A 19,253-nucleotide genomic window follows, 5' to 3' on the forward strand; every position below is an offset into this window, starting at 1 on the left:
ACATTTTGTGAGTCCCTTCATTCTGTTTTGAATGTGGGGGAATACATTACAAAGACTTCAACGGCCACTACCAGCCCTGTGATTGGGAATGGCTGCGTGGGACCTCTGCCCTCCTGGAAGGAGGCAGCAAAATCCGCTGCTCCTCTAAGAGAGCCTAAAAGACGGGACACCTTTCTCTGTGCATCCTGTCTCAGCCTTTTCTGTGTGGGCTTTAATTTTTGAATGACCGAGGAGTCACTGAAAAAGACCTATCCACACCAGCTGCTTTGGCCCGCTTGTCATTCTAACCTCTGGTCTAAACAGACCTCAACATGTCTTCAGTGAGGTAAGTAAGCACAGGGCTGAAGCTCTAGGCAAGGATTGCCAGCCACCAGAGATTTTTCTCGTCCTTGCTGGACTCTTGAATTTATGCTGGAAAATGCCAGATCATTCCCAGTAGGTATGACGGAGAGTAGGTACTGGTGAATAGTTATCGACAATCTCCTCCAATGACATGCACACTGAGAGTTCTTACCGGTAGCCACTTTGTCAGCTCCCTCCTGCTCGGGCTCCTCTCTCTGGGTATTGCCTTCCTCCATCAGGAACTTCTGCTGAATCTCAGAAGAGAAACTGGGATCGATGCCGGCCTGTACTCAGTGAGAAAAGAAAAGTACCATGACTGGGAAGCCAAGGCAACCTCTGAAAACTGAAGGTCAACAGAGCTAACATATGGGGAACATGAGTGGCTGTTGAATTTGAAAAACAGACATCCTGGATCATCTTCTAATCCCACTGCAGGCTACCCTTTAGAATGACAGATTTAAACCCCATCACCAGCAACAGCACACTTTGGCAGTGGGGGGATGAGGGAGGGCGCCTGGGTGGCTCAGTTGGTCAGTTGATTAGGTGTCTGCCTTCAGCTCAGGTCATGATCTCAGGGTCCTGGGACAGAGCCCCCATCAGGTTCCCTGTTCAGCAGGAAGTCTGTTTCTCTTCCTCCCTTTGCCCCTCCCCCTGCTTATGCGAGCTCTCTCTCTCTCTCTCTCTCTCCCTCTCAGTCTCTCTCAAATAAATAAATAAAATCCTTAAAAAACACACACACAGGGGGCACCTGGGTGGCTCAGTGGGTTAAGCCGCTGCTTTGAGCTCAGGTCATGATCTCAGATCCCTGGGATCGAGTCCCGCATCGGGCTCTCTGCTCAGCGGGGAGCCTGCTTCTCTCTCTCTCTCTCTCTCTCTCTCTCTCCCTCTCTCTCTCTCTGCCTGCCTCTCCATCTACTTGTGATCTCTCTCTGTCAAATAAAAAAAAAAAAGAGTAGCTTTAAACACACACACACACACACACACACACACACACACCTTTGGGTAGAATTGTTACAGATTTAAAAAAACAGATGCCAGCAAACAAGTATGGCCAATATTTAGACAGAACAGTCAGTTTCTCAACATAGTTGTCCCAGCTTGGGTTCTATTGTTTCTTATTTTCTATTTTTCATCCCATGCTTTGCCAACCATCCTGTTAGTTACTTAGTCTTTATTATTTCTTTTAACTTTTACAAAATCTCATATTATAGAGAAGGGAACCAATGTCTTTGTTCTTAAGAGCCCCCCAAGGAGCTCTTGACTTTAAGTCATATCTTTCTCAACTCTGATGAGTCCAATTTTCTCTGCAGACTCAGAGGTGCCCCGGGAGGTGATGTGGTCCCACCGTCATGTAAGGGATCCAATTTATTGTGCACCTACTTTGCCAAATATTTCTCATCTAATTTTCACAGTGGCTCTAAGACTAAGTATTATCATTCCCATTTCACAGATGAGAGACCTAAGGCTTAGGACAAATAAAAGAGTTATTAAAATTCAGTAATGCATGTTACCTTGTAAGGTAACAGCCCTCAGCTACCATTAAGGTGCTGAAAGAGTATCGGGTTTTATTTAAATTATTCTTGGTATATTAAGGAGGATGGATTTTAAGAACTAGAGGCAGAAAGACCAGTTAGAGGTCTATGCAATATTTCTAGGAAGAGACATTAAGAAACTAAAGTAGGGTATTTGTTTAAGATAACAAGGTTCAGACTGTGATATACATATAGATCTAGAAACAGGCATAGGCATAGGCATAGAGATAGATATATTATCAGCACAAGATAACTCAAGATGATTTATTGGTACTGGAAGAAAGGTATGGGGAGAGTATGGTGTGATTTTGGTAGCTGATAGATTACGATGCCATTATCTAAGAATGGAAATACTGGAAGTGGAGCAGATGTAGAGTGAGGAAGGGAATTCAATTTTGGATGTGTTGATTTGTCAGTATGTCAGTATGATTTGTCAATATGTCAGTAAAGCATCCAGGCGAAGTGCAGGGTAGACATCATGGCTAGAGGTGGAAATTTGGAGGGTTAGATCATGAGAAGCTTTGCTTCTTCTCAAAATAGTCAAGTTAAGTTGGCTCATATGTTGAGAGAAGATAAAGAGGGAAATGGTAAAGATCTAGAAGGGAGGGAGATGAAGTGATGAGCAAGGTTGTGGGAGAAAGAGTGAGGACCGTGTCAAGAACCCAGCTGGAGGATTGGCCTTGACTAGAAGAAGTGCTCCTCCTTTCAACAGAGTTCATAGAGGAAAGGTGATGAGGACAATGCCTACATAGATCAATGACCGTGGCCAGAAGCATTAAAAGTTGAGGATTTTTACATGATGAGGGCCTCATGATTATCAGGAAAGTATAAGACCAAGTCTCCCGTGGAGAGTCCATCAGCTTGAACATTTTCATAGGAGATAAATGCTGAAACATAGTCTTCCAAAGTTATATTAAAAAGAAGCTTGGGGGCATCTGGGTGGCTCAGTGGGTTGGGGCCTCTGCCTTCAGCTCGGGTCATGATCCCGGGGTCCTGGGATCGAGCCCCGCATCGGGCTCTCTGCTCAGCAGGGAGCCTGCTTCCCTGCTCTCTCTCTGCCTGCCTCTCTGCCTAGTTGTGATCTCTCTCTGTCAAATAAATAAAATATTTAAAAAAAAAGAAGCTTGAAAAACTTTGTGCCACAAATAATGCCATCAAGAAAGGGAAAAGACAACCCATAGAATGGTAGAGAATATTTGCAAATCATACATCTGATAAGGAACATGTAATCTGGAATGTCAAAGGATTCTTAAAAATCAAAATGGTCACAGGATCTGAATTTCTCCAGAAAAGATATACAAATAGCCACTAAGCAGATGAAAAGATGCTGAACATCATTAATCATTAGGGAAAAACATGTCAATACCACAATGGGATACCACTTTCCACCCATGGGGGTAGCTTTAATGAAAAGACAGATAACAACAAGTGTTGGACAGGATACATGCAAGGAGCTTCTGGAAAAACAAAATGCCACTTTGGAAAACAATGTGGCAGTTCCTCAAATGATTAAACATGGAGCTGCCATAAGTTCCAACAATTCTACTTATAAGTGTATACCCAAAAGAAATGAAAACATATATTCACACATGACTTGCATACCAATGTCTGTATCACTATTATTCATAAGAGACAAAAAGCAGAAACAACCCATATGTCCTCCAATAGGTAAATGGATAAATGAAATGTGGTAGATCTGTATAACGGGATATTACTTGGCAGTAAAAAGGAAAGGATGCTCCAACACAGACAAACCTTGAAAATATTATGCTGAGTGAAAAAATCCAGTCACAAAAGACCACATCTTATATAAGATTCTATTTGTATAGAATGTCCAGAACAGGCAAGTCTATAAAGACAGAAAGTAGACTGGTGGTTGCCTGGAGCTGGCTCTGGGAAAAGGTCGGGGAGGGATAGGAAGTGACTGATAATGGGTATAATGTTTCTTTTTGGGGTTAATGGAAATGTTTTAAAATTAGATTGTGGAACATTCTACGAATACATTTAAAAAACCATTGAAGTCTATACTTTAAATGGATGAATTGTATGGTATAGGAATTAAATCTCAGTAATTTGTTAAAAAAAAAAAAAGAAGCTCTGGGTCTGAGTAAAGGACTATGGACAGAAGCAGGAGCTAAGGAACACCTCTGAAGACCAGATAATGATAATAATAGCCATTACGTTTGAGGATTCACAAGCCAAGCATCGTGCTAAGGGTTTCACTTACATTATCTCTTTTAATCTTTGCCACAAACACACATATATATTAGATACTTTTCCCTTATTTTGCAGACAATAGAATTAAAGTTCAGAAAAATGTAAGGAACTTGTTCAAGGTTAATAGCAAGAAAGAAACAGAGACAAAATATATAGACCTAGAGGGATGCGTGGGTGGATCAGCTGGTTAAGCACCTGCCTTCGGCTTGGGTCCAGGTAGTGATCTCAGGGTCCTGGGATAGAGTCCTGCATTGGGTTTCTTCTTCAGCAGGGAGCTTGCTTCTCCCTCTGCCTGCTGCTCCCCCCGCTTGTGCTCTCTCTCTCTCTGACAAATGAATAAAATCTTTAAAAACAAAATTAAAGGTCTCGGGTGCCTGGGTGGCTCAGTGGGTTAAGCCTCTGCCTTCAGCTCAGGTCATGATCTCAGGGTCCTGGGATCGAGTCCCATATCAGTCTCTCTGCTCAGCAAGGAGCCAGCTTCCCCCTCTCTCTCTCTGCCTGCCTCTCTGCCTACTTGTGATCTCTGTCTGTCACATAAAAAAAAATTATTAAAAAAATAAAAGGTCTTAATATATCTATATCTGTATCTATATCTATATCTATATCTATATCTATATCTATATCTATATCTATATGTATCTAGGTCTGTGTCAGTCTGGAGCCTCTTTTTAAAATCCCTGTTCTATGCTGTTTCCCACAAGACTTGCCATTCCACTCAGCTTCAACTTTCTAGGTTCAGCACAAATGACTTTAGGCCAACCTCTTCTCCCCTGGCGCTCCCACAGCACCTTGTGGGAGCACTCCACCAATCTGAGAGTAGTAGACAGTGTTTTCATTTCTGCCATCCACACCAAGCATTGTAAAATAAATGTGTCAGTAAGGAAGAGTTGTAGAATAAACACATCCATAAATTAGGTCTGTCCTAACCTCGTTCGCACTCAGGAGTCTTAGGAGCAGGACCGCTACGTTGGACCGGGAGGTTTCCTGAGGTGTGGAACGCTGAGAGATAAAGGAGCCAACAGAGAATGTGTCTCTCCATTCCCCTCTACTCTGAGAGGTTGTGAGTGAGAAGAAAAGAACAGAAGCTAATCTCAACTGTTAGACAGGGAAACAGTGCTCCTTCCTACTTGCCTTTCAAGATGCTTCTCTCAGGTTTTGAGATCTTGATGCTACCTCTCAACTTTCCTCACTGATTTTACTGCTGATATAGCTAAAGTAGTTCTTGGCATGGGGTAAGGGCTAAAGAAATTGTATCTTGTTTTTCCACTCCTTTCACTGTCCTCCCTCCTATCCCCACTTGGCACTCCTCAAGTCTTAACTATTCACATACAGAGCTCTAGTGTAGAATAGGGTAACTGGAAAAGCAGACAAAACATACTCATCTAGTTCAATCTCTTCTGTGCTCGGCAATTACAGCAAAATGCTGGGAACCATTGAAACGGGGACCCTGAGTGTCTCCTGAGGAAACTACGGTATCTCTTCACATATATTCCAGCACTGCTTTCTTTATAATATGAGAAGCAGCAGGAGAAAAATACTTATGATAAAATATCTCAATGCTTATGTGGGCTGCCACTGCGCCAGACATCGTGCTGAAGTTTTCACAGACATCATGTAGTTCTCACCTAATTTATTGGGGGTGGGTTTGTCATCTGATACATGAGAGAATAGAATGTAGAAGAGAAGGATGAACTTTTCCAAGGTCACAAAGTCAGTCAGCGGAGGGGACCAGCAAACTTCAAAAGGTCTATGGGACTCCGAAGAAGGGTCTCTCCTTCTCTCCATTGCCTCCACCTCCCACAACCTTTCTTCTAAAAAATACATATTTTATTTCTTTATTTAACAGAGAGAGAGAGAGAGAGAGTAAGAGAGAGAGCACAAGTAAGGAAGCAGTGGAAAGAGAAGGAAAAGCAGGCTTCCCACTGAGCAGGGAGCCCAATGTGGGGCTCGATCCCAAGACCCCAGGATCATGACCTGAGCTGAAGGCAGATGCTTAACTGACTGAGACACCCAGGTGCCCCTTCAATAACCTTTCTGTTGTCACCAAGCTCCCTCTCATGGAGACTGCTCTGCTAAGAACAGTGGAGGAACATGACTCTAATATGTAAATACTTTTGCAAGCAATTATCCAATGTCAATGCAAAAAATATGGATTAAGTATTTGAAAACAATATCCAACACCACATTAAGAAAATATACCATGACCAAGTGAGGTTTATTTCATGAATGCAAGGATGATTTAGTATTAGGAAATCTAGTAATATAAACAGCAAATCAGTAGATGTAAGAGGAATAAGTATGTGATCATCCCCTGTATGTATATAAAAAAAAGCTTTTGACAAAACTTCCTGATAAAAACACTCAAGAAAATAAGTTTCGAAGCATATTTCCTAAACAGAATACCTCAGTCCTAAAATCATCATTGTACATAATGAGGAAATACTAGAGACACTTCCACTAAGATTAGGAAAGAGTCAAGAATGCTTACTATGTCTACTGATCTTACTATCTCTACCACTACTGCTGAACATTGTTCTAGAGGTCTTAGCCAGTACAATTTAAAAGGGAAGAACAATAGGAGGTACAGGAATGGGAAAAGGAGTGAAACTATTTTCAGATGATATGATAGTTTACTCAGAGAACCTGAGAAAATCAGAGAACCTGAGACAATCAACAATAAACTAACACAAACAACAAAATAAATGTTAATTCATTAGTGCCAATTTTAGTTTTGCTAGTTTTAGAATAACTTCAAGCTTCAGAAAAGCTGCAAGAACACAAAGGGTATTTTTGCTGATTTTTCCTGGAACCATTTGTATTAAGTTTTGAACACGGTGCCCATCACATAACCCATCAAACAAGGACATTCATTAGAGACTCATGATATCAGGATCAAAATCAAGAAATTATCATTGACACCAGCATTGAATTTACAAACTCCTTTCAAGTTTAATTGCTTGTTCCAACAGTATTCTTTGTTGGAGCTAAACTAGGACCATGTGTTGCATTTAGTGGTTTTATCTTTTTAGGTTTTTTTCTCCCCCAGTCTGGAAAATTGTAGTGTAGGCTGCCTTTCATAGACTAATTCACCCTCACTCCCATCCCCTTGGTGCCAGGGGTGTTGGAAAAGGCCAGAACTGACCACAACCAAAACCCATCCTGCCGGACATATAAAATGAACAGTTGCTTTAGTGTGTAGAGAGAAGCGTGGAAGTGATCCATGCTTTTATCTTCTTTTATTTTTCCCATAAAAGTTTTAAAGCAGGCTGTAAAAGTAGAAATAGAGTAAGCCATTCACTCTTTGCTGAATTCTTCCTTGATGCAATGTTCACAGGAAAAAATTGTGTTCTTTCCAAAATGGTTCTAGGACAATCTCTCTTAGATTAGATTTAACAATACATCTCTTAGGTTGTGTATTCTCAGGTCTGATTGGTTTCCAGGTAAATATCAGGTAAGGAGACAGTTCTTAGATTAAATTTGAAATAGACCCACAGAGAATACAATTGTTCCCACTGTGTTAGATATGAGTTCTAGGCAAGTTAAAAAAACAAAACAAAATATTTGAATCTGACTTTGTTTCAAAGTTCTGTTGGCAATTCTTGGAAACTGTTAGATCACCACTAATCCCATGGAATGATAATTCAAATTTCTTTACATGTAGAGCATACAGCTACGTTTCCATAATTATATTTTTCTGACATCAGATCATTAGCTTTCATTAATTATTTAAAGGCTTTTGAAAGCATAACAGGTACCTAGGTAACCATAAAGCTGTGTTTGTTTGAAGAATCTTTGTCCTCGTTAATTTACGCAGATATGTTATTGGATATTCCTTATTTTTTGGGTCCAGACAATTGCTTGAGCCAGTGTCAATGATCATGGGGAAAGCTGCCAGGTTTTTATAGCAAATTCTAGATTTCCTTGAGTGCCTGGGATCCATACTTTTCAAAGCCACCTCAGTGAAAGTATTTTTGAATGTTGATATTCTATTATCTCATCTCCTTGGTGGCAGAATAACACCTCCTAACACCCACTATTTTTTTTTTTTTTTGCTACCTTTTTTTGTGGGAGCCATTTTTTCTCAGAACAGGTTGGAAGGAAAGGGAGGGATTATGGATTATGGGAAGGGCAAAATTCCTCTTCCTAGTTGCCTGTAGACAAGGCCACCCCATGGAACTTTAAAAAATACAGATTTCCTTAATACCAGCCCAGACTTTCTAATCAGAATCTGTAGAGGTGGATCCAGTAAAATTTATTCTTTTAAAAATTTTTAAAAAGATTTTTAAATTTATTTTAGAGAGAGAGTGCATGCTCATAGGTGAGAAGGATAGAGGGAGAGGGAGAGAAAGTTTTAAGCAGACTCTGCACTGAAACTTAAGCCCAGTGCAGGGCTCCATCTCACGACTCTGAGATCAAGATCTGAGCCAAAACCAAGAGTTGGATGTTTAATTTATTGTGCCATCCAGGTGCCCCAATAATATGTACTTTTTTTCTTAGGAAATTTCTCAAGAGATTCTTCCTTGACTAGCGTTAAGAAGTTGTGTTATACACATAGTGCTAGCAGAATGATCCCTAAAAAAAACTTATAAGAGGCTGGAAAACGATGCTCTTTGATAGCCTCTTCTTAGCAAGCCATGGCTCATGGTAGCAGATGCATTAAAGGAAACATCTATTTAAGTTTGTTTAATCCAGCATTTCTCAAAATTGAGTATAGAACATATCTTTTTTTTTTTTTTTTTTTTTTTGATACAACACATCATTCTGCCTCCCCCCAAAAGCACAAACTTTGTGAAATGTTGTTATGGAAAATACAACTCACCGTTCACCCCTTTTCATTAACAAAATCAGCAGCTCTGATGTGTGGCAACTTGGCAATGCATGTAACTGTAACTGCGTCTCACCTAAGAGAGATTGTCCTGGAACCACTTTGGAAAGGAGACAATTTTTTCCTCTGAACATTTATCAGGACTGTTATATAAGGGTTTCTAAGGCCTTTATCCTGAGTATTATTCTCTGGCTGTTCCTGTGCTCATTCCTAAACATCAGATGTTAAAAATATAACAATAGTTATTAAAATTAGTATGCCCTGATGGGCACCTGGGTGGCTCAGTCTGTGAAACATCTGCCTTGTGCTCAGATCATGATCCTGGTGTCCTGGGATTGAGTCCTGAGTTGGTGTGGGGGGGGGGGGTCCCTGCTCAGCAGGGAGTCTGCTTCTCTCTCTCTCTCCCTCTGCCCTTCCCCACCACTCATTCTCTCTCTCAAATAAAAAATTAAATTTTTAAAAAAATTAGTATGCATTAATTGCTTCGTATGTGCTAAGCTCTGTCCCAAGTACTTTGCAGGCATTATATCATTTAATCCATAACCCTATGGTGTAAGTTTTATTATTGTAACAATGTCATAACAGGACACAGAGGTACAGAGAGATTAAGTAGCTAAATCTAAGAAAATACACAGTTAGTTAAGTAGTGAAGCCTGTATTACAGATGTTAAATCCAGGTGTTCAGACTCTGAACCTACAGAATCAAGCACACGTTATTTTGCTTGCCCATGAGTCATTGGTCTTCCGCTACCTGTTCCTTCTCGACAGCCTCATCCTGCCAAAGCTTCACCTTGTCTGTGGCTTTCTGAGCCCTTCCTCCAACTCTTGTTCTCTTCTCTGGACCACAGACCCTCTTCACCAACTGCTTGCCAGACATCTCAGTGGGGAGCAATCACTGGAACCTCAAACTCAACATATTTCTAATAGAATCTCATCTTTCCCCCTCCAAACTTACCCCCCACCCCGCTTTGGGTTCCCTCTTTCTCGTCATTGACGTATTACTTCCTATGACATATCTGAGCACCTATTACGTGTTTGTTACCGTGCCCTTTTGGGAATATGTATAAAAGTGGGTTCCTACTCCTGGTTTCTATAACCCCATAACTTCAGTGAACACATGCTTCCTCATGCCCCTCCTCCTCTTTCTTTGTTATGTTCTTCCGGATTAATCTGCAGCAGCTATTTTATTCTCTAAATTGTTCTCAAGCTATATTTGCTTGAAAGGGAATTTGATTGTCCTGAATTACTTTCCTATGACAGGTCACTGGCACATCTCTAGGTGGTGTGGCAGATTGTGTTCTACGGATGGTCACATACACATACAATGTGACACATTCTTGTGGCGTGGCACTGACAGTCCTTCCTCAGGAGATGGGGCTCCACAACTTCTTCTCTTGGATATGGGGGAGCTGCAGTGGAAGTGATATGACGTGCTTTCAGTGGCTGAATCCTAACAGGCAAAACAACTCCTGCCTGGCCCTTTGGGGTGCTTGTGCATTGAACCAAAGGAAGGGGAAAGATTACATAAAGTTGAGATGTGAAGGTGTTCCAGACTACAGTCCTCACTGAGGACCCTGCTGACAGCCAGCACTGACTCTCAGACTGGGGAGTAGACAAGATTTCATATGATTCCCCATCCTGGCCTCCAAGCCACCACAGCCAATGCTGAGTGCTGAGCAGGGCAGAAACAAGGACTCTCCTCTGAGCTTTACTTAAATTGCAGATGTGTGAGCCCCGTACATGTTGTCATTGTTTTAAGTCATTGAGTTTTGGGGTGGCTTATTAGATAGCAACAGACACCTGGAATAGGTGTCCATGTTTGTTTAAACCTGCTATTGCCAGAAGGAAGGTCACATAGCACAAAGCACATTTGGGGTGCCATGATTAAAGGTCAACCATGTGCCATTATTTTTAAAATTTCAATCCTCTCTAGCATCTAATAGAGTGTTTTACATTACATATTACACAAATATTTATTGAATTGAACTGAAGTATGTTGTAGTAGTAAGAACATACATCTTCTTGTCAGAGAGACTAAATTTCAAAGCACAATTCTAGATGCTACCATTCTAATTTTTAAATAGGAGAAATAAGGGTAAAATGAGAAAAATTGAAGCTTGGCTGTGGAGGATCTTGCATGCATGATTAAGATTCATTTTTTAGGTAATGGAGACCTGTGGAAGGTTCTAGAGATGTGATAGGCATAAGGCAATTTTTGAGAAGATTAATATGACTGTCATGTGTGGAATGAGAGGCCAGGTAAACAAAGACCTGTTAGGAAACTCAAGTCAGTGTCCAATCAAGTTAGGATCTACCCAGTACCTAAAAAATGTAACCAGGAGATTCAGGTCAGGATTAAATGGCAGAATGATATTACAAAAATGTTTCTATAGATTTTTGAGTTGGAGCCAAAAAGAAGAAGATTAGTATAAGGGAGAAGAGAAATCAAAAGCTGATCCAAAAACTGGGCAAGAATTTATTAAAAGTTATTCACACAGGATACCCTATGTGTGCTACAGCCTTCTCACTTCTGAAAATCTGCCTTATAAAGACAAGAGGGCAAAAGTACTCACAGCCATTTGTCCAGCGATATTTACTGCAGTCTTGTTTGTGACAGCATAATGGTAAAAAATCAAAATAACCATCAATGAGGTCATGGGTAAGTGTGGTATGTCTATACAATGGAATAATATGAGCATTAAGTAACTCGAAATAAACTGACCTAAATAAGTTTTAAGTGAAAACAGCATGTTATAAACATACATGGGTGTGTGTGTGTGTGTGTGTGTGTGTGTGTGTGTAATGTCATCTGATTTTTGTTAAAAGCAGAAGAAAAGCCCAAATGTCAGAAAAGAAAAACCCTAAAATTAATGCTATAATGCTGTTTTCATTTGGAAACTGGGAATTTTGGAAAGGTGTGGGGTCGAAGTGGTCTTTAAAATAAATTCTCTGAAAAACTTGTGTAATTTTACCTTTTGGAGTTCTTTCATTTTTTTTTTCTTTAATAAAAGCATAACAAGCTCTTTTAAGTTCACAAATTTAATACCATTACAAGCAAATGGCGCCCTTGACAGAAACAGTAAAGTCTGAAAGGATGGGGCACAGATGATGACTCAGTGTACGTTACTGTGTATTGGGTATAAAGGGTTCAATTGTGCTTTTGGGGTGGTGACTGTTGGCAGCATGGATGATGTGTCAGGGCAGGCCTTCTAGACTCTGGTTCTGGAAGGGCCAGTCAGAAGATGTGGCCCATCTGGGTAGAGTGTACAGCTGAGATGGCAGGGTCAGAGGAAAGTACCACAGATCTTTTCTACTTCTACTGTCCCAGGGTTGGAGGGAATAACTCTTGTTGACCCAGCCCGTTCACCCTAAAGAAAAACTCTTGTCATCTATGTGATTCTGTAGTAATTAATTCTGGGCATTCCAACCTACCATGAATGTTGGTAGATAAGGCAACATCCCATTGGTGAAACTTGTCTTCATGAATGTATCTATCACCATCTTGAACTGATTTACATTTATAACCTGGGCTGTATCTAGAGCTACATTTGTGTCTATATTTATATTTTTATTCAGAACATCTATGAGATCTACAGATCTGTCTAAAACATGGACAAATAGTGATGTTCTGCCTGCATAGTCTCATATGAAATAACTGGCATTTATTCGAATTTGTCTTGAGCAATACCGGGTATTGGGACATATTAAATACAGGGTAAACATACTATAAAAATGGATTTCACACACGGAATTATAGGGGTATGTTATAGAGCCAAGGTTCTATCACAGGATTACTGATATCTTCTCCGGACAAATTTAAATTGATGACTCTAAGAAAATTTTTGAAAACGGGCTCCTTCTATCTTATTGACCCTAGAAAAGCGCTTACCACAGCTTCTAGGAAGATCTCATTTACCTGCATGGCTCCAAAATGCTTTGGGCAGAAGAGATACTGTGTATTTTACTAAGTGAATATTATCTCCAAAGCCCACTAATGAATTTTTTTTAATACATGAAAAGCTTCTTTTAAAGTCTGTTCAATATTTAATACACATTGCCTTGGATAAGTATTAAATAATACATTTGAAAACTTTAAAATGCATATGCAAAGTTATCTACATAAGTCTCCACAATATTTGTAATCCTACTGTCATCAGTTTCCTTTTATGTGTCCTGTCCCTGATAGATTCTGAACAGACACAAGGACAATAAAAACCATGTAATGATGCCTTCCTTTTCTTTTCCTTTTTCTTTACAAAGCAAGCAGAAAGTCATGGGAGTGTTTTAATCGCCTAAAATCTCACAGCCCTTCATGCTGATAATGACATTCTCAGACCCTGGGATGTGTTGACTCTGTTTGCTATTTTCTTTATTCATGATATTTAGAAATAAGTGATTTATACACACCCAAGGAGTGTGTGTACGTATATATACTATATACATATATTTTAAATCACTGTTATGAATTTATATGCTATCTCATAAGTTAATAGAAAAAAATACAGCATTTCAAGTAAAGAGTTGCCAGTTTCTTTCTTTCCCAAACAGAAATGCCAGACCTGGTTTCCCTTCTTGTCCTCAGGCAGTGTACACTGCCAAGCTATTCCAGAGCGAAAATCATGACTTCCTGCTCCTGCTGTTGATCTAGTAGATGTACAGGAATGAGAGGAAGAAGAAAGGCTGCTTTTCAGAAATCAGGACCAGTGCTGAGGATATGGAGGCTTTATGTGCCTCCATATTCTAGTAGCTTTCTGTACATTGTTTAGCATTCTTGGGGGAAGAAAATTACAAATTTCTCCATGATCGCTTGGCTCCATAATGGTTTTTTAAAAGTTGAAGTTGGGAAGAGCCCCTGAACCTGAATCTGTTAGGAATTGGAATAAATTCCCTGTTTCTTTTGAATCATTCTTCCGTTTGGTGATGAGAGGATGTAAGACAAGAGGAGGTAAAAACGACACAAAACAGAATTGTGAGTTTAAGATCAAGTAAAATAAAGTGAGTAACCTTCGAGAATCCAGTTAAATAAAAAACAAATAGAATTCTTAGAAAGGTGAAATGTCAAGATTTTTTTGAGTTCAAACAAAAGAATAATGTAAGATGCCAGAATACAGGATAGGACAGGAGTAAGTAAGATGCCTTCCTTCAGGGAGGTGGAACTATCCATCCACTAATCTGAGTTGTTTTTCAGCTGTAGAGCTGGCTGTCAACAACCTTTGTGCACACTTTCACCCTGTCCCTCCCTTTGCCAATGGCAGGTCTTCCCAAGATGGCGCGAGGTCGACAGAAGGAGAGAAGATAAATGACTCTCTGGTGGTTGCCAAGACCTTTATCGTTAATATCTTGGCTTTAATTAATGCTGGTGATAAGAGAAGAGAAACCTCTTAAATTTTGGATGTACAGTCATTTAAACTGCTCAAAGCCACTAGAAAAAAGATTGCAAATATTTGTCTGTTTATTTTGCTCTCATAATTGAGTTCCCTTTGCTCTACTTGAGAGAAACAACCCACTGGTTGCTAAGTGGATCGTAATTTCCACAGGATCATGATGGTGTACACATCTTTATATTTTACTGTGCTTGGTACTTGGCTGCGTGTCAGCAAATATTTGCTAGGTTTCATTAAATTGATTGAATAAAAGACAAAGTATACTCTTTTAGAAGCCAGAACAATTTTCAAATCTTGGTAAGAAGTTTATCAACGTACATCATTCCATCTGCGTTCATAGGTCAACTGGAAAGGAGGAATTAGAGGGGGAAGTCAAAAGATAATCCACTGACCCATATGTAATTTGGAGGTATCTTTGTAATCCACTCTTCCTGTCCCTCCTGGGAAATATTGCCAGCGTATAAATCAGTCAGTTCCCGTGGGGCCGTCCCGGAAGGGAGCAGAGAGCAACATCCCCGGGCCCCATGTTTACCAGTCCAAGTGACATCAGCTGCTGTCAACCTCTGGACCTCCCTCTCCCACTTCACTCACTGACCCAGAGGAGAAGGGGCAACTCTCCCACTGGTGCGTTTGGGAAATAAACTGCTCTGGATAGTGCTTGGAAGCCAGCTGACCTTAAGAATTACGCATGCCCGGTCTGCCTCTTCACACTGTCCATCCTGGAGAGGCAAGTCCTCTAGCGGGGAGCCGTGTGGCGGCTGGTGGGTAAGTCTCTCCAACTATGAAGTTCATTTTTTGAAGTCTGCTCTTGTCATGTCCTCAAGCCACACCCTCCCCTAACACCTTTATCAGTAATGAAGATGACATTTTATCTCCTGCCAGACTTCCACCTCTACCTTTCCATTGTTTTAAAAGTTGATCGGGAGAAGAATGTCATATTCTGGCCCCCTTCCAGCCCTATGAGGGTACTTGGCTCCAGCAAGTCTGTAAGTCTCCATACTTTGCAACTGGTTATCGTATGCATATTCATGGATGCATTCATCCCGCCATCCCTTTGCAAATAGTTACTGAGCCCTAAAATATGCCAAGTATTACGTACGGTAAACCCTGGTACCCTACCCCGAAGGACCTCACTGTATGGAGTTCTTATAAAGCAATTTGACAAATAGGTGAGCTTCCCAAGAGGCAATGGGAGTCTCAGCTGAGTTGCTCAGTTTTTTTGTGTGTTTTCTTAACTGAGTCATAATGAAGTAGGATTTGGTCAGGAGGTGGCAGGTCTGGTCTACCTGATCACAACTGGAGTGGAAGGGGTGAGCAGGGGCTCAGTTCCTAGAGACCCTCCTCAGACACCATCATACAGACCCTGGACTCTGCTTTGCAGCTACCAGACCACTGTGGTAGACATCGGAAGGGTGATCAGATGGTTAGGTTTCGGTTCTCAACAAATCACCTTGATAGCTTGGAGGACCAACCCGAGGAAGGCAAGCCTGAGCAGACCAGTTTGCCAATTGTTGTAGATGAGAAATTATAGAGTGTGGTTTAGCAGCACCTCTGTTTAATTTTTTCCCTCTTCCCCCCCCCCCCTTTTTTCCCTTGGCAATCTTGACATTTTGTAGCATGAGCAGTAAGGAAAAAATTCCCACCTCTGGTGATGATGATGATGATGACGAAGACAAAGCAGATGCTGAGCTCTTGCTATAAAGGGCCATGAGGTGAAAATGCTTTTGTGCATTCGCTCACGTCATAGTCCCTAAAAAGGCATGATATAGATAGTATTATTCTTTTCCATTTTGCCTCTGAGAAAACTAAAGTTTACCAGGTTAGAATAACTTTCCTAAGGGTACCCAGCTAGTAAGCAGCCGACCTGGGACTTAAACTCCAGCCCAAGTCCAGCTTCTGTTCTGATAACTCTGAGCTTTATAAAAAGCTTCATAGCACTTTACCGAGCGCTTTCTTATACAATGTCTCACTTGGCTCTACCGAGCTTTCTCCAGATCCTGGGGTCAACTTTAAATTCACTCTAAAGAGAGTGGTTTATTCTCATTTAATAGAATATATGCACATGAAAAAATGTTTGTGACCTATTTTGAGGTCACAAACTATATGGTTCATTATTTGTACATGCATAATGAATTTAATGCTTTCTTGGCCAAATTTTAATGATCAAATTTTAATAGTCAAATGTCTTCATCTTACCATCCAACAGATACACACTGAATGAATTTTAATGTTCACTTTAAATAAATATTCTGTAAAATATAATTAAAAATATAACAGGATAAAAGAAATAAAACAGGAGAGGTGATTTCTGGATTGTGGGTTTTTGTTTTTGTTTTTGTTTTTGTTTTTTTTTGGCCATAGATTATTCATTCGGGATTCAGCAACCACTGACTAAGCACTTGGTGTGTGTTATGCACTATTTTTTTAAGCATATGGAAGATAATAGCCAATAACCTCATTAGGTTTGCTGTATCACGTAGAGCCTAACTTAGCATCATTGTACAGAGGTCCTCAATATCTGCTTTCAGAACAAAGAAAGCAAAGGAATGAACTGTACAGGTCAAAGCATCCAATAAATTAATTTAGTTAAATCATTATATTACCTTAAATTTACTAGTTTTCCTCCTTGGAAATCTTTAGATTTGACTTTTATCCCCAATCATATAATGTAGAGATGACTGAGTTGTTTTATATTTGTTTGGCATTAGCTTACATAAATAAGATAGATATTTATTTATCCGGGGTTGTGAGTGCTTCACCGTTTGTGTTAGCGTTACTTACTCCAAACATTCTAGGTTTAAACAGAAACCCCAAAGTGTCATAAAGAACAGCTTGTCATTCTCAGTGAAAGGACTTGTGCTTGTTACAAGTGAAGAAACTACGAATAAAGAGTGATTCCAAACCACCCAGCAAGTCCTGACTGGAAATTATATATATTATATACATACACACACTGAGAAATTATAGATATATAGCTCTGGTTTGCTCCCAGAGATAGGCTGTCTCTCCCAGAGGGTTCTGGTTCATCAAGCTTTGCTCCCTGCCCCCACCCTCACCCCCTCACCACACAGGACCACACCTTGCTGGGCAGAACTGCCAAAAGAATGTGGGATGGCAGAGCTCCTTTCTGGGCTAATGGGCCCAAATTATGGCATCACTGTTAGGCTTTAAGGATTTCTCCCTTGTCCTAATGTTATGTTTTCTTGTGTCCTGACTCTACCTATTTGAGAGAAAATGTAGGATCCAGTTGTTGGCTGCCAAGATTTCCCTGTGCTTAGGGGAAGAAAGGAAAAAATGACTTCAGAAAATTACACTTTCTAGAACAATTAGGGAGCATGTGGGTAAATTTATCTCCAATGTGCCAGGTTTATCCCTTCAAATAACTGGATAATTCCAGCAAACACCGTATTGAAACAGTTTCCCCTAACTGGTATATTTTTGAGGGTTTATTTAAAAGACTATCCAAAGGGTTCCTAGATAGCTCAATGTGTTAATTGGTCTACTTTTGATTTCAGCTCTGGTAATGATCTCAGAGTTCTGGGATTTAGCCCTGGGTCGGGCTTCTCACTCACTGGGGAGTTGACTTCAGGATTCTCTCTTTCCCTCTGCCCCTCCTCCCACTTGTGCGCGCTCGCGCGCTCTCTCTCTCTCTCTCTAAAATAAATAAATAAATCTTTAAAAAAGACTATGTGACAAGACAATCCAATATTTAATGTTATATTATATTATTATTAATTATAATAAACATACTAAAAAGAGATGACAACATTTAATTTAAAGATAATCCAGATTTTATTCCAGAGAATTCTTTCCTAAATTAAGCTTCTTAAAACAACCAAAGAGAAGCTAATTGATTGTACTTCAATCTCCCTTTCCTTTTTTCAGCTCCCTTGTAGTCTAATGATTTAAGTGAGCCAAAATTTGAGAATATTCAAGTGAAAAACTGTTATAATAATGTAGTGCCTAGGGGTTTATTTAAAAGGAAGTGTGGTTTAGTGTGTCTTTCCAATGGAAGATGTCTATTTATCTTACTCTATTTAAAGCATTTCCCAGTCCACTTGGCTTTATTAAGAGCTCAAAAACATGAGAATCTTTTGAAAGTAATAACTTAATGTCTCCCTATAGATCTCTCCTTTTGGTGGTGTAAGGGTCTTCATAGATCACCAAGGCAGAAGTATACCAACACAGAGTTAGGAAGCTGGATCTAGCTCTTTAGAGAAAATCTCAACCTTTTATGTTTGTTGAATTGTTCTACACTGATTTGTATTTGTGACAATTGCCTAGATTATGGAAATTTGTGGGCTTAAGCAAGTCTATTCCTTTTTTTTTTTTTAAGATTTTATTTATTTGACAGACAGAGATCACAAGTAGGCAGAGAGGCAGGCAGAGAGAGAGGAGGAAGCAGGCTCCCCGCTGAGCAGAGAGCCTGATGCAGGGCTCGATTCCAGGACCCTGGGATCATGACTTAAGCAGAAGGCAGAGGCTTTAACCCACTGAGCCACCCAGGTGCCCCACAAGTCTTTTCCTTTTTAGTATTTCTGTTTTCTCACCTACATGTTAATGATAATGTTGAAGCTTTAAAAAAAAAAAAACCTTCTTCTGGGGAGTACACCATGGATTAACCTTTCTGTGAATTTATAATTAAAGTTTTTTTTATAGTGTTATGTTAGTCATTAGTTTTTGATGTAGCGTTCCAAGATTCATTGTTTGCATATAACACCCAGTGCTTCATGCAATCCGTCCCTCCTTAATAGCCATCACCAGCTCATCCATCCCCTCACTCCCGCCTTCTAAAATCCTCAGTTTGTTTCCCAGAGTCCATAGTCTCTCATGGTTGGTCTCCCAGCAACTTCTTTCAGGACATGTCTCCAAAGGCAGGGGAAACAAAAGCGAAAATGAACTTTTGGGACTTCATCAAGATCAAAAGCTTTTGCATGGCAAAGGAAAGAGTCA

General features: G+C 40.1%; 1 protein-coding gene across 1 annotated transcript in view; it reads right to left on the reverse strand.

Annotated features, from left to right (window-relative positions):
• Window positions 1-19,253, reverse strand: part of LOC111149019 (pleckstrin homology like domain family B member 2) — a 218,046-nt gene that overhangs the window by 113,984 nt on the left and 84,809 nt on the right. The window contains exon 2 of the mRNA XM_022505904.1: window positions 515-626. Within this exon, the coding sequence (XP_022361612.1) occupies window positions 515-578 (64 nt within the window). The 5' untranslated portion in view covers window positions 579-626. The remainder of the gene's footprint in view (window positions 1-514; window positions 627-19,253) is intronic.

Source organism: Enhydra lutris, unplaced genomic scaffold, assembly GCF_002288905.1.
Source record: "Enhydra lutris kenyoni isolate GAN:26980312 unplaced genomic scaffold, ASM228890v2 scaffoldscaffold2, whole genome shotgun sequence".
NCBI classification, from domain to species: Eukaryota; Metazoa; Chordata; class Mammalia; order Carnivora; family Mustelidae; genus Enhydra; species Enhydra lutris.